The following is a 16387-nucleotide window of genomic DNA, read 5'->3' as shown; positions in this document are numbered from 1 at the left end:
TAAGGGCAGTTATTGTATTTTTAATGATACACATTTAAATTCAGACAGATAATTATCTAACAAAGAGGATTTCTAATTTATAAAAATGTTCCAAATTACAAAAGATTTACTAATTACAAAGGATTTCCAAGCACAAGTGCAAGAAGAACATATAAATAAGTTGCAGACAAATGAGTCATCTGTTGCAGAAGCTGAAGGTTAAGCAATGGTTTAGTTCTTCACTCTGTGACTCCATCTTTCTGTTGTTCTCCTTGTCATTCCTAACAAATACCCCGTCTTTCTGATATTTATACAAATTTCAAATAGATGACATCATCTGTGTGTGATGTTTTCTAGATACATTTGTTGGGACAAAGTAACTCACACCGATGATCTTAAAAGCTTCTGGCAACAGAGATCGCAAATATCCACAAATAACGCTGTGAGGGTTGACCACCTAAATACACAAACAACCCAGCTTGTAACCATATTTGATGTACTAACTGACACAACCCCATTATCTTGCATTTGACTAATGGAGACAAGTCTCCTTGTCATTTTACTTTGCAGAGCAATGCCTCCAACTTCAACTGACTGCTACTTACAATTTATATTAAGAACTGATGACTGGTACTTGTTTAAAAAATAGCTAAGGAAAAATAAAGGATCTTTATTAGAGTTTAACTTTATCACCAACAACGCTGATGCTTTGGAAAGGTCGTGCAGCTGTGCCAGAAAGTGGAAGTTAGCAGTAACACTCCTGTGGCTTGGAAAGTGAATATTCATCTTAGTACCTGACATTACTATGAAAGATGCAAAACTTTTTCAGGCAAAGTTGGGAACCAAGTGTCTTCTGATGATAAAGAACTTAAAACAAAGTAAAAACAAAAGAACACTAGAGCTATGAAATAAAAACAGAAAGTGACAAAAAAACATCAGCATCTGCGGACCAAGAGACAGAGCTAACATTTCAGTTTAGTGACTTTTCATTGTATTGAAAATGTAACTTTATTAATGAATCACAGCTGGAAAAAATAATGGCAATGCAAGATAATAAAATTTCTAGGATCTACACCTTGGAGTTTAAAAGAGCAAATTCTGAGATAGCGGATGCTTTGTTTCTGATCTTCTAGAATTCCTTAAATTTTAAGGTAGGTTCTATGGATCAGAAGGTGGCAAAGGTTCAAGAAAGCAGTAAGGGAGAAAATAAAACTCTAAATTGGATAGTCTATCATTGATGATATGAAATGCTGGAATCTATTAATACAGATGAGGTGAAGTGGCACTTAGAAAATCATAACATGTTTCAACATTGAGTGATGAAAGGGAAATACTTATTGTCAAATATATTATTTTGAGATTGTAGCTAGTAGCGCACAGAAGGGTAAGCAAAGGAAACAGTGAACATTGTGTATTTGTATTTGATATATCAAGGATCATGCATTTGCAGGTGATATGTTAGTAGAGAATTAGTTATTAGGCAGGAAGTAATAAGTCTGAATAAACTATTTGTGGTGGTAGGGTATAACTACTGGAGAGCTATTAACATCAGTATTAATGCTTCAGTATTTCCAATCCATATCAATAGCTTAGAAGAATGAACAAAGATGATTGAAGGATCTTTGAAATACATGACCATAAGACCAAAGACAAAGGGAGCAGAATTAGGCCATTCAGCTCATTGAAATGCTCCATTCCATCATGGCTAATTTATCATCCCTTTCAACCCCATTCTCTTGCCTGCTCCCTATAATGACTGACAACCTTACTAATCGAAAACCTATCAACTTTCACTTTAAATATACTCAATGACTTAGCCTCCACAGCCATTCGTGGCACTGACTTCAACAGATTCAAAATCCTCTGGCCAAAGAAATTCCTCCTCATCTCTATTCTAAGTGGACATCCCTCTATTCTGAGGCTGTACCCTCTGGTCCTAGACACAATCACAATAAGAAACATCCTCTCCATAACCACTCTTTCTTGGTATTTCAATATTTGATAGATTTCAATGAGATTCCCCCCGCCCATTCTTCTAAATTTCAGAGTACAGGCCCAGAGCCATCAAACACTCCTCATATGTTAAGCCTTTCATTCCTAAAACCATTCTTGTGAACCCCCTCTGGACTTACTCCAATGCCAGCACATCTCTTCTTAAATAAGTGGCCTAAAACTACCCACAATACTCCAAATGCAGTTTGACCAATGCCTTACCAAGCTTCCACATCACTTCTTTACTCTTATATTCTAGTCATCTCAAAATGTATTTCACCATTCCCTATTCCCTTTTCCCTCTCACCTTATCTCCTTACCTACCCATCACCTCCCTCTGGTACTCTTACCACTTTTCTTCCACTCTCTTATTAGATTCTCCCTTCTCCAGCCCTCTATCTCTTTCACCAATCAACTTCCCAGCTCTTTACTTCACCCTCCCTCCACCCCCCCACCCCCCGCTCCTGGTGTCAGCCATCACCTTGTGTACTTCCTCCCCTCCCCCACCTTCTAACTCTGAATCCTTGACTTTTTTTTTCTCCAGTCCTGATAAAGGGTCTCGGCCCAAACCGTTGACTGTTCTCCTTTCCATGAATGCTGCCTCACCTGCTGAGTTCCTCCAACCTGGTGCTTTAACGTGCATTTGCCTTCCTTACTACCAACTGTGGTGAACTACATATACCTGCCTGGACACGCCCTCTGCTGACTGCTCCTGTGGCCCCTCCCACTGACCGTGGCTCCTCCCACAGACCCCGGTAGAAAGGCGATTGAGGCCTGCGCCCGGCCCTCAGTCTCCAGGATGTAGTATGGTGGTCAACTACTGCTTATTCTTTCTTCTAGTCAATAAAAGCCGATATCTCGCCTTCACGTCTCAGAGAGAGTTATTGAGGATGCATCACCAACTCAACCTGCAAGTTAACTTTCAGCGAAACCAGCACAAGGACTCCCAAGTCTCCTTGAAACTCCAATGTTTAATTTTTCTCCTTGTTTAGAAAATAGTGTACACCTTTACTCCTTCTACCAAAATGATTGACCATACTCTTCCCGACACTATTTTTCATTTCCACTTCTTTGCCCATTTCCCCAGTCTGTCCAAGTCCTCAGCTGACTCCATGCTTCAACACTACCTGCCCCTCTGCCTATCTTTGTGTCATCTGCAAACTTGGCCACAAATCCATCAATTCTGTCATCCAAATCATTAACGTATAATGTGAAAATAAGCGGTCCCCAATACCAAACTGTGCAGAATGCCACTTGCCATTAGCAGCCAACCAGAATAGGCCCCCTTTATTTCCACACTTTGTCTCCTGCCAGTCAGCCAGTTTTCTACCCATGTTAGTATATTTCATGAAATACCATGGGTATTAACAAGATAACAAGATTAGTCTTGTTAAGCAGCCTCATGTGCAGTACCTTGTCAAAGGCCTTCTGTAAGCCCAAGTAAACAACATCCACTGACTTTCCTTTGTCCATCATGCCTGTTATTTCCTTAAAGAGTTCCAACAGATTTGTCAGGCAAGGTTTCCCCTCAAGGAAACCGAAAACCATGCTGACTTTGGCATACTTAGTCTACAAGAAACCTGAAACCTCATCCTTACTAATAGGTTCCAACATTTTAGGGCAGCACAGCTTTACTGTCCCAGCGACCTGGGTTCCTGTGGTGAACTACATATACCTGTCTGGACACCCCCCCCCCCACCCCGCTGACTGCTCCTGTGGCTCCTCCCACAGACCCCTGTATAAAGGCGATTGGAGGCACGGCTCTTCCCTCAGTCTCCAGGATGTTGTATGGTGGAGTCTTACTGCTGATGATGCTTTCTTCCAGCTAATAAAAGCCTACCTCGACTCACGTCTCCCAGAGTTATTGACGGTGCATCGGTTCCATTCCCACTACTGCTTGTAAGAAGAGTGTAAGTTCTCCTGTGACCACATGGGTGCCCTCTGGCTGCTCTGATTTCCTCCCACAGTTCAAAGAGACTGGTAGGCTAATTGGTCATTGTAAATTGTCCGGTGATTAGGCTAGAGTTAAAGCCGGCTTACTGGGTGGTGCAGCTCAAAGGGCCAGAAGGGCCTTCTCATGCTGTATTTCCACAAATAAAAAACAAATCTTCCCTAACACTGAAGCCCAGGCTAACTGGCCTATAATTTCCTTTCTTCTGACTCCCTCCCTTCTTAAAAAGTGGAGTGACATATGCAATTACCCTTTGTGTAAAGAACTTGCCCATCAGGCCCCTTTTAAATCTTACTTCTCTCACTTTAAACCTATGCCCTCTAGTTTTTGATTCCTCATTCCTCTGAACAAGACTATGAGCACTCACCTTATGCATGCTCAGTCCTCTGATTTGTATACCTTCTAAAGCTTAGCCTTCCTGTGGAATAAAGTCTCCTTATAATTCAGGCCTTTAAGCCCTGGCAAGAATCTCTTAAATCTTCTTTCCAGCTTAATGTTGTCTTTCCTGTAACAACATAACCAAAATTATATATAATATTTAAAGTATAGCCTCACTAACATCTTGTATATCTGCAGCCTAATGTCCCAAGTCCTATATTCATGCCCTATTTGATGAAGGCCAGCATGCCAGATCAAAGTTCAAAATACATTTATTATTGTACAGAATACAACTAGGAATGAGTCCTCCCACAGGCACCATGAAACAAAGAAACACAATGGAACCTGTTCAAGAAACCATCAAACGCCAAACCGCAAAAAGTGAGTGATCAACAATCAAATATTGATAATCAAACCAGGATTCCAGTAGTATTTAATTCAGTTTAGTTCAGTGTTGCGCTGGTAACCCACTGCAGGCTGCAGGGCCATAAAGCAGCCCAGTCCACCCTGATCAATTCTTGATTGGTCGGGGCATGAAGGGATACGGGGAGAAGGCAGGAGATTTGGGCTGAGAGGAAAATTGGATCAGCCATGATGAAATGACAGAGCAGAAGTGACGGGCCAAATGGCCTAAATCTGCTCCTATATCTTATGGTCTTATGATCAAAGTGCTCAACAACAGCAAAATAAAAGAATAACGAGAATCCAGGAACACATGCAACGCGAACCTCAAAGTCCCCCAAACCAAGTCCACAGCCTCGCTGATCAATCCTTACAACACGGGTCCCAAGACTCCAATAGCAGCAAGCGAGAGGGAGAGGAAGACCAATCAAACACAGGAAGATGGCATTGAACACCCACCCATCCTCTACTCTCATCCTCATTGACTACCTCCCCTGTCTACCTATGGCAATACATTCAGGGAAATCACGTATTTGTACTCTTAGTTCCTCTGCTCTCGGTTATGCCTCAGGGCAATTCACTGTGAAATCCTCCACTTGCTTAAATTCCCAAATGCAGTGATTCACATTTATCTGAAATGAACATCATTTATTGCCCTCCCCTCATTGTTCGAGTTCCTTCAGTATTTTGAGTGTGTTGGCGATGATATCAATCTTTATTGGATCACACCTAAATAATCATCTTGGAATGGCTTCATAAATGCAAGCTATTATTATGGGATGTAATTCTTCCTGATCCTCTTCCTGAGTAGAAGTCAGAGTGTTTTTTTTTGTCCATTGAGCTACAAGTCATATTGATATGTAGTTACTTCACATGAGACTATATAATTTAGGAGGAGAATTAGACCTTTTAGCCATCGATTCTTCTCTATCATTCGATCATGGCTGATTTATTTTCCTGCTCGACTCCATTCTCCTGCTTCATCCTGTAACTTCTGACACTCTTACTAATCAAGAACTTATCAACCACCGCTTTCAATGTACCCAAGGACTTTGCCTTCACAGCCATCTGTGGCAATGAATTCCACAGATTCACCACCCTCTGGTAAAGATGCTTCTCCTCATTTCAATCCTAAGAGGATGTTCTTGTATTCCGAGGCTGTGCCCCGTGGTCTTAGATTCTCTTACTATAGTAAACATCCTCTCCATGTTTACTCTATTTAGGCCTTTCAGTATTCGGCCAGTTTCACTGAGATTCCACCCCTTCTCCCCCCACTTCATTGCCAGCATATCCTTTCTTAGATTTGGAACCCAAAGCTGTTCATAATACTCCAAACATAGTCTGACCAAAGCCTTAGAAAATCTCAGTATTTCATCCTTGTATTTATAGTCTAGTCCTCTCTCAATTAAAGCAATTTTGCATTTTCCTTCCATGCTACCAACTCAACCTGCAAGTTAACCTTTAGACAATCTTAAACGAGGACTCCCAAGTCCCTTTGCACCCCTGCTATCTGAATATTCTTACCATGTAGAAAATAGTTTACATTTTTATTCCTTCTACCAAGGCGCTGACCATTTATTCCATCTGCCACTTTGCCCGTTCTCCTAATCTGTCCAAATCCTTCTGCAGAGTCTCTGCTTCCTCAACACTAGCTACCCCTCCACTTATCTTGGTATCAACTGTAAACCTGGCCACAATGGCATCGATTCCATCATCCAGAAATTAACACGTAACATGAAAAGTAGCAAACCCAGCAGCCAACCCCTGTGGAACACCATTAGTCACTGGCAGCCAACCAGAAAAGTTTAAAGTCTGTCCCAAGCCTTTAGGCTCAGACCGGTGCTTATGCCAGTTTTAACCAGAAAAGGCCCCCTTTAATTCCTACTCTTTTCCTTTTGCCAGTCAGCCAATCTTCTGTCCATTCTAATATCTATCCAGTATTATCATGGGGTCATATCTTGTTTAGCAACCTCATGTCAAATTTAACATTGACAACTCCTCTAATTTATCACATAAGGCATTGAGTAGCTGGAGGTTAAAACACTGACGGCCACTTCCTAATTCCAATCATGAGCATATTTTGCTCCAACAGGGAGAAGCTGTCCAATTCAGACAGTTATTATGCATCCACAAATGCTTCTTTTTCATTTAAAAAAAAGTGAATTTGCCTGAACATTTCCATATTTCTGCAGGAACACCAGATGGGAATCCCCTTTGCACTGTATAAGGAGATACAACAATGACTTTTAATTGATATTCAAGTTTGTAATATAGACCATATGACGATTTCCCCACTCAAGAAAATTGAGCTGCATCTATTAACATACAATTTCCAAGCCCTGTTACATTAATTGGTAGGCAGCATGCACTTTCAGCACATCCCATAGGCTGGTTCATCAGCATTGCCTTGAGGCAGAATGAACTATGTGCATTCTGAAGCATTTAGCATCCATCTGCTACGCGTTGCAGGATTAATTCATAGTATAGATATAATAATTAGTAATTAGATAATTGTACAGCGACCTCAAGCTAGGGCTCTAATTGTCTCAGAGATGAATAGAAATGGAACTCTTGCTTAGAAGGTGTTTGCAAGAGGTTGCATCACTCTCTTTGTCTGCTAAGAAATGGAAATCTATTTGAACTTCTCATTCCTCTATTAGCTTTCTTCCCCCCCCCCCACCCCCATCTTAGGCTTTGATTCCACAGGCATCTGTACAAGAGCAGTGGTCCCCAACCACCAGGCCGTAAAGCATGTGCTACCGGGCCGCGAGGAAATGATACGATTTGGGGATATGAAACGATAAGAGTCAGCTGTACCTTTCCTCATTGCCTGTCACGCACACTGTTGAACTTGAACCCACGCGAGCTCATCAGCTGCCTAAACGCAGTGATACCCCCACGCCAGGGATCACTGGTTGGCCTCGGGTAACTGGCCGCCTCACGCAGCCTGGAGCACAGACAGATGGGCGCCGCTTCTAAACCTGTCTAGCACACCAAATGTTCGTGGAGAACCCGATGCTAAAATATTCGCAGACGACCTAATTCGGGCTCAGGGTTTTGTAAGTAGCAGAGCAGCTACCTCACTGTGATCTATTGAAAGTCATCCCTCAGCCGATAGATTTGACCTACCTACAAGGCGGGCGGGTGCACGCCCTGTCGCACTCCTCGCTCGGTTGGACTGCGGACTCCAGACTGCAACTGCCACGGCCCCGGCACAGGGACCTCCGGCCCTTGTCCTCTCACCCCACCCATGACCAGCTGCACCTGGCCAGGGCAGTGGGCAGGCAATGAAGCCCTCAAAACTGCTTCGGTACCTTGAGTCCAAGCACCTTGCGCTTAAAGACAAACCCATAGAGTTTTTTGAGCAGAAAAGACATGAGCAAGTGGGACAGAAGCAAGTGCTGATAACCATGAAAACTAAATTGCGGAATAGACTGGACATAAGGAACCCCCTTCGAATATCACTGTATTCCAGTTGTGATTCACACCACCCCCCCCCCCACCCCGTCGGCTGGTCCGCAAGAATATTGTCAACATTAAACCGGTCCACAGTGTAAAAAAGGTTGGTGACCCCTGTCTAAGAGGATATCTAAGGAATATTACATTGTTAGGCTAGAACACTCTCAGTAACCATATGGTTCCCCTATAATCCTCTTTACTACCATAGAGGAGGGGACCCAAGTATTCAGACAACACACACGGAACACTGGAAGAACTCAGCAGCCAGGCAGCATCTATGGGAAAAAGTACAGCGAACATTTTGGGCCGAAACCCTTCAGAAGGACTGGAGAAAAAAGGATGAGGAGTAGGTTTAAAAGGTGGGGGAGGCTTTTAAATCTACTCCTCATCTTTTTTCAATAAGTCTCAATGAGATCCTCCCTCATTCCTCTGAATTCCAGTTAAGTATGGGCCTAGAGCCATCAAATATACTTCATATGATAAGCCTTTATATCCCAGAATCATTTGTGTGAACCTTCTTTGAACCCTTTCCAGTGTCAGCACAGCTTTTCTTAGGTGAGCAATTCAAAATTGCTCGCAATACTCCAAGTGAGGCTTCACCAGTGCTTTAAAAAGCCTCAACATTACATCCTTGCTTTTATATTCCAGTGCTAACATTGCATTTGCCTTCCTTATCACTAACTCAACCTGCAAATTAATCTTTAGGGAATCTTGCATAAGGACCCTTAAGTCCCATTGCATCTCAGATTTTTGAATTTTCATTCCATTTAGAAAATAGTCTTGGCTTTTATTTCTCTACCAAAGTGCATGACCATACACTTCCTGGCACTGTATTCCATCTGCTAATTCTTTGCCCATTTTCTGAATCTCCCTAAGTCTTCTTTGCTTCCTCAAAACTACCTGCCCCTCCACCTATCTACATATCGTCTGCAAATGTAGCCACAAAGCTATCAATTCTGTCATCCAAATCATTAACATATAGCGTAAAATAAAGTGGTCCCAACATAGACACCTGTTGAATACCACTTGTCACCAGCAACCAAACAGATAAAACTTCCCTTTATTCCTATTCTTAGCCTTCTGCCAATCAGCCAATGCTTTCTCCATGCTAGCAGCTTTCCTGTAAGAGCATGGGCTCTTAACTTGTTAGGGAGCCTCATGTGTGGCACCTTGTCAAAGGCCTTCTGAAATTCTAGGCCTTCTGAACATCCACATATTCTCCTTTGTCTATTTTGTTTGTTATTTCTTCAAAGCATTTAAACAGATTTATGAGGCAGGAATTTCCCCTAAGTAAACCATGCTGACTACAACCTATTTTGTCATGTGCCTCCAAGTACCCCAAAATCACATCCTTAACAATCTCCTCCAACATCTTGCCAATCACTGAGGTAAGGCTGACTAGCCTATCATTTCCTTTCTTCTTTCTCTCTCTCTTCTTGAAGAGTGGAGTGATGTTTGCAATTTTCCAGTTCTCCGGAACTATGCCAGAATCCATTGATTCTTGAAAGATCTTTACTAATGCCTCCACAGTCTCTTCAGCCACCTCTTTCAGAACCCTGCGACGTAGACTGTCTGGTCCATGGGACATCTGCCTTCAGACCTTTCAGTTTACCAAGCACCTTCTCTCTAGTAATGGCAACTGGACACACTTCTGCTCCTGACACTCGAACTTCCAGCATACTGCTAGAGTCTTCCACAGTGAAGACCAAGACTAGGTACTTATTCAGTTCGTCGCCATCTCCTTATCCCCCATTGCTACCTCTGCAACATAATTTTCCAATAGTTTAATGTCTACTCTCACTTCTTTTTCACACTTTATACACAGATATATACGTTTACATCTGCAGAATCTTTTTGTACCCTCTTTAATATTATTGGCTAGTTTACCTTTGTAATCCATCTTTTCCTTATTTATGACTTTTTTAGTTGCCTTCTGTTTGTTTTTAAAAGCCTTCTAATCCTCTATATTCCCACTATTTTTCCCTCTCTTTGGCTTTTATATTGACTTTGTCTTTGCTTGTCGGCCAAGGTTGTGTCATCTTGCCTTTAGAATACATCTTCTGAAGTATCTATCCTGCACCATCTGAATTGCTCTGCTGTCATCCCTGCTGGTGTTCCTTTCCAATCAGTTTTGGCCAGCTCCACTCTGATGTCTCTGTAATTCCCTCTACTCCACTGATACATTCTATCATATTATGATCACTGGTCCTGAAGAGACAGCAATTGATGAAGCGGATCTTGTGTTTCAGGAACAATTTTAATCAAAAGTTCTATTTTGTGCATGCTTACTGTTTTGATCTTTGGAAGAGGATGCCTTCAGGGCCATCAGCCCTTCCCATGTTTGAAACCAATAATTCTGAGCAAGATGAGTTCAGAAATAGAGGAAAGCAGCTTAGGAATTGTATGACATGAAAGAAATGGTGGTGTTTGTGGCAGGTAGAGGAATGAGATCCTACATTAAAGATGAGGTCTCTTCCATTATTGCAACCACATTTTTGGTTTTCTTGAATGCCTCCCATTTTACTTTATGTTTTCAGCATCAATATATACTAATTTTAATTTGTTGTTGTCTGCTTATTTATTTTGTTACTGGGGGCTTCGTTTATATCCCATCCTCTTTTGGATTAAGATTTGATGATCTTTTTCGTGTCCAGCTTGCACTTTTATAAATTCTTCACAACCAAGAATACTTGGGCCCAAGTCATTCATTCCAAGGGTTACCTGTGTGTAGAGTCTTTCATCTTTAGTTCATTTGCTCTTCATTTATGCTTCTGCTGCCAGTTTTAGAAGCATCTAAAATTTTACCACAGCACTGACAATGGTTTATTTGCAAAGCAGTGTTGTGCGTTAGTTGTGCAGTTACCAACTTTCTGCATTGCCCTAGAGTGGAATTCCACCTTATTGTAGTTCAGTTGCTGGGATATTATGGGGATATTTCTGGAGATGTAGCTCAGAACTGATTAAATCAGGGTTCTGTATCTTCTTGAAGGACTTTTGGTTATAAATTACAAAATAAAAGTAGTAGGTGGATTTTCATAGTCATGAAAACAAAGAACTCGCATGCCAATTGTTGGGGGTTCAGATGTATGAGAGAAAACTTTCTGGGGAATCAGTGATGGCCATTTCAGGGACTAGTGGTCATGTGAATAGGTCCAATTGGAATTGTTCTCCTTCTGACAAGCAGTTACTGGGCAACCTATTATTCCCAATTCATTTCCCCTTGTTTTAAGTCTCAGTAGCACTAACATTATCTGTTTTTTTTATTATGATGCGATGATAATAAAAATTGTTAAATCTCGGAATATTAAAGAGTGAACAAGGCCAACAGAACAGCTTATAGGGGTAAGCCTGGCGGTCATTGTAGCTAACACAAATAGAGTGTTGTTGGCCCTTCCACTACAGACTTCAGTTACTTACTTTAGTCAGCTAACTGTACCACCAGATGTTAAATTTAGACTTGCTGAACCTGTTATGTTGCTATGTGATAGGGAGGTGAATGTGGAGGATACATTGAAGCTTGGCAGACATAAGAGCCACACACAGATATAGGGCTATACAGTCGTCCCTCCTTATCCGCGGGGGATTGGTTCCGAGACCCCCCGCGGGTACCAAAAATCGCGGATCCTCAAGTCCCTTATTTAACCTGAATCAGTGCGGTAGTCTCTAGGACGCTGAAGTACCCCGGACTTTATTTAACATATTCAGAGCAGTGGACATTAGGACCCAGCGTAGCTCTGAATCCGCGGTGTTTCTGTTCACGAAAATAATCACGATCGCGATTGAAAATAAGGTGGAAGTAATAAAGGGATCGGAGAGAGGTGAACCGCCATCAGTCATTGGAAAAGCATTAGGCTACAGTCAGTCAATGATCGGATCAATTTTAATGGAGCATTTGGAAGCCCCCGCCCTGATGAAATTTACAATTATTACTAAGGAACGCAGTGGTTTGATTATTGAAATAAGTATGTTTCTTAAGTGTTTTGTATGCATAGAAAGGTAAAATATGTACTATATACTAAGAAAAACATTTGACTAACTGACTAAATAATACCGGATGTACCTGTTCCGACCTCAAATCCGACTTAAAGACGGACTCAGGAATGGAACTCATTCATAAACCGGGGACTGCCTGTACTTTTAAGTCATTTCTAGATTACTTATAATACCTAATACAATGTAAATGCTATGTAAATAGTTGTTATACTGTATTGTTTAGGGAATAATGACAAGAAAAAATAGTCTGTACTTGCTCAAACAATGAGTGCTGGAGAGAGAACTTGTGGGTTTTCCCGATCTACGGTTGGTTGAATCCGCGGATAAGGAGGGCCAACAGTACAGCATAAAAACAGGCCCTTCAGACCAACACATCCATCCCAACCAAAAATGCCTACGTTGACCGCTCCCATTTTCCAGCAATTGACCTATTAAATGATTGGACGGAGCATTGGCTTGGAGCAGATAACAGCCATGGATGGTGGTGGAGTGAGATCAGAAATGGAAGGAGATGGGGAGTGGTGGGAGGGGTGAAGGGCAGCTGAGCTGATGATCTGGATGGTGACAGAGTTTAGCATGAATCAGATGTAAATCATTAGGCAGCGGGTATTAATTTGGGGTCTTGAGTTAGTCAGAGGGGAGGGGGCAGGGGATTGGTGAGGGGTTGGTGCAATGCACTGAGAGTCTGAAAAGAAAAAGTACCTGAAGGTGTTATGTAAATCACTCGATTGGGGATACAAATTCATGCAGAATATTCACCTTAATTTAGAACATTGGGTGGGGTAGGGAAGCCTATTTAATTTACTGTCTAGATTAGGCAGAAATTAGATATAGCTGCAGAAACTGAACATGGGTGCAAGAAAGTCAGAATAACACTCAGTTTACAATACATCCATGGGGTAGCTTTAATCTGTTTTGTTTTCTCTGTGCCCATGGCTGCTCAGTGTGGGCCTGAAACTACAACATTGCACATTATGTCCCTGGGGGTGTAGGGTCAATGGTTTTTACTACCTGAAAGGAGAAGCAGCCAAGGGACAGGAGCTGTAAAAGAAAACATTAATAAGGGCTGAGTTCTTTGAAGCGAAACTCTTGCTTTCTTTGCGATTGCTGATGTTGGCAGGTGGCTACAAGAGGAACAATAGGAATTTATTTTCTGTGATTTTCACCAGAAACCACACTATGTAAAAGGCAATGAAGTAAAGCAAACAGAAATAGTGACTAGGCTTCTCCACACAGTCAAATTGCCCATTTGCTGCATAGACTCACATTTAGAGTGGGAACATTTGGCATCTTCGTGTGGTGTCAGGAGAGGTGGCGAGATATAGATTTTCATGGGGGAGGGGAATGAACATGTACTGCAGTTAAAATCTCCTTGGAATAAGGAGCAGAGGTTGTTTTACTGTGCATGGAAGTTCTGATGTTGCCTTATTTAAAATGTGGCAGTGAATTCTCAGCTATCCCATTCAGTCATGTGGGCACACGGCGTGGAAATGAAGAGCCTTATTCTTGGAGAACCTGACACGAATCCAGGCCACTGCTGAGAACGGCTCCCCTATGACCAGAGTAAAGCAGTCGCTTTCATTTTGAAATTATCATTATGTTTAAATTATTTTTCTAGTACCAGAGTCTCTGTTGGACTGTTAAGCAAATGTTTTACAAATGCTGAAAGACTCTGGGCAGCAACCAATATCACTGGTTATTGCACCTGCTGCTCCGTACTGGCTCCGAAAGGTTCTGCACACGTCGTAACCAAGGGGAGGAATCAACCTCCCAACTGTGCATTGCTACAGGCCTCATTTGCCTCACCTGTGCAATTTAATCCTAATCCCCTTTTAGATCTCAGCGGTAATCCAAATCTGGCCTCGTAAGGTTCCATGATCTTTACTACAACATCATAGACAGCCACGTTTTCAGCTGCTGAACCACAACCTCTGGAATTTCACACATAGACCTCTTTATGCTCCTGTAAGAAGTTGCAGAGCTACACTGACATACAGAAACAGGCATTTTGGCCCTCTGAGGCCATGCTAGCCAGCAGCCACCAGATACACTAATCCTACATTAATCCCAGTTGTTACTCTCCACACCTGATCATTCTCCTTCCCCCCACAACTCTAATTCTACCACCCACCTACACACTAGAAACAATTTGCAGCAGCTAATTAACCTACCCACCAACATGTCTTTAGGATGCAGAAGAAAGCCAGAACACCCAGAGGAATCCAATGCAGTCAAGCAGAGAAGATGTCGATTTCCCAAAGACGGCATCTGAGGTCAGCAGTGAATCATCTCTCTGGTGCTGTGAGGCAGCACTGTGCTAGGTGTGGCACTGAGGCTTCAGGCAATTTCACTGTAATCCATGGAACCATGACTGGTAGTAAGGTCCATTGGTGCCAAAGATTCAGCACTTCCTTGGTCCCGATGAACAACGGCAGGCAAGCAAGTTTTGGTGCTCCAGTTCCCTGTGGTATGGTTAGCTGCTGCTGTCCCTTTAAGACACTGACTGTCAATTATTGCCTGCCACATTCCTTCATGGAGTGTCTGTACTTAAAGGCCTCATGCTGAGCACTCAGTGCTCAATCATAAGAGTTACATTTCTGGTACTACGGTTTGTGATTTTGCCTTTGGATTTCACTGGTGTCATCTTCTGTATTTGGAATTTGAGTCTTAGTTCCAGACTCTACTCTGCATGTGGGTTCACCACCATCTATTGCTCTCCCTTTACAGCAGTACCTCCAAGGGTAAATTCAATGTTCAGCATTTGCTGCTGGGAAACTATCTATTTGGGACACAGGCTTCCAACTATTTTCAGGTGTCCTGTGTGTATCAAAGCACATGTTCAAAGACAAATGAGGAGATGTAAGTGAATAAGACGATAAGATATAGGATAAGAACAGAATGATGACATTCAGTCCACTGGGGCTACTCCGCTGTTCAATCACTGCTGATGTGTTTTTCAACCACTTTCTTCTGCCTTTTTCCTCTAACCCTTAACCCCTTTATGTACAGGACCGTGCAATTCTGGGGGAATTTGCTGAAAGTCCTAAAGTAAAGGAGTTAAATGAATTCCCCCAAAGTATGAAAAGTATAAATCAAAGATATTTAAACACAATATATTTACAATGATTACTTGCAGACATGCCTTTTCCTGTAGAGAAGGTATAGTTGAAGGGTATTTGAATAAATTCTCCTTGGTACACCATTTATGCTCTTCTTGGGCATTGTCCTAAATCATGCAAATAATGCTAATCATTGCCATTTTATTAGGGGCAATTACAATAGCACAACTCATAACTTATTAATTGCTTTGACATTTAACATCAGATCTTTTCCAGAATTCGTTAACCCTTATAGTACACGTTCGGTAGTTGCTTTATTATATAGACCTATACACCTGCTCATTAATGCAAATATCTAATCAGCCAATCACGTAGCAGTAGCTCAATGCCTAAAAGCATGCAGGCATGGTCAAGAGGTTTAGTTGTCAATCAGAACGAACACCAGAATGGGGAAGAAATGCAATATAAGTGACTTTGACCATCAAGTGATTGTTGGTGCCAGAAGGGATGGTTTGAGTATCTCAGCTCGAAAGTTGCTGATCTCCTGACCTTTCCTCACAAAACAGTCACTAAAGAGCTTGCAGAGAAAGACACAAGAAACAAAAAAAAAAATTCTAGTAATTGGCAGTCCTGTGGGCAAAAATGGCCTGTTAACGAGTGAGGTCAAAGTAGAACAGCCAAAATGGTTCAAGCTGACAGGAAGGTGTCAGAAACTCTAATAATGACTGTATATTGGTTTTGTGCAGGTCTTGTAGTTTTAGTTTTTGGTCTTGTTTTGTCTGGTGGAATTGGAGCTCCTTTCTGGGAAACGTGCTAAGATGGTAAGGTACTATTAATACGCAGCAGCCTCTCCGGACTCTGGATTGGGGATTGCCAAACATTATGTATATTTTCTGGTGTAGTCTATTTTGCCAGGTGCTTTTGTGATATCATTCTGGAGGAACGTTGTCTCATTTTTTAACTGCATTGTATTTGTGGTTTCTAAATGACAATAAACTGAATCTGAATCTGAATATGTTACAACAGTGGTGTGCATAAGATCATCTCCGAATGCACAACATGTCAAACCATGAAGTGTATAGGCTACAGCAGCAGAAGACTACAAACATACACTCAGTAGCCTCTTTATTAGGTACAGAAGCTACCAAATAGAATGGCCAGGAGTGTAAGTAAT

At 41.9% G+C, this 16387-nt stretch overlaps 1 protein-coding gene across 4 annotated transcripts in view; it reads left to right on the top strand.

The window, feature by feature from the left end:
- The window catches only part of shdb (Src homology 2 domain containing transforming protein D, b), a 347526-nt gene that overhangs the window by 308630 nt on the left and 22509 nt on the right, over nucleotides 1-16387 (top strand). Inside the window, exon 7 of one of the 4 annotated variants that reach the window (XM_059991611.1) lies at nucleotides 4587-4681. The exons of the other annotated variants lie outside the window; for them this stretch is intronic. Coding sequence (XP_059847594.1) covers nucleotides 4587-4681 — 95 coding nt within the window. The remainder of the gene's footprint in view (nucleotides 1-4586; nucleotides 4682-16387) is intronic. 4 annotated transcript variants of the gene reach the window in all.

Source organism: Hypanus sabinus, chromosome 16 (assembly GCF_030144855.1).
Source record: "Hypanus sabinus isolate sHypSab1 chromosome 16, sHypSab1.hap1, whole genome shotgun sequence".
NCBI lineage: Eukaryota > Metazoa > Chordata > Chondrichthyes > Myliobatiformes > Dasyatidae > Hypanus > Hypanus sabinus.
The sequence above is the reverse complement of the archived record's forward strand: the minus strand, read 5'-3'. Positions and strand labels throughout refer to the sequence as shown.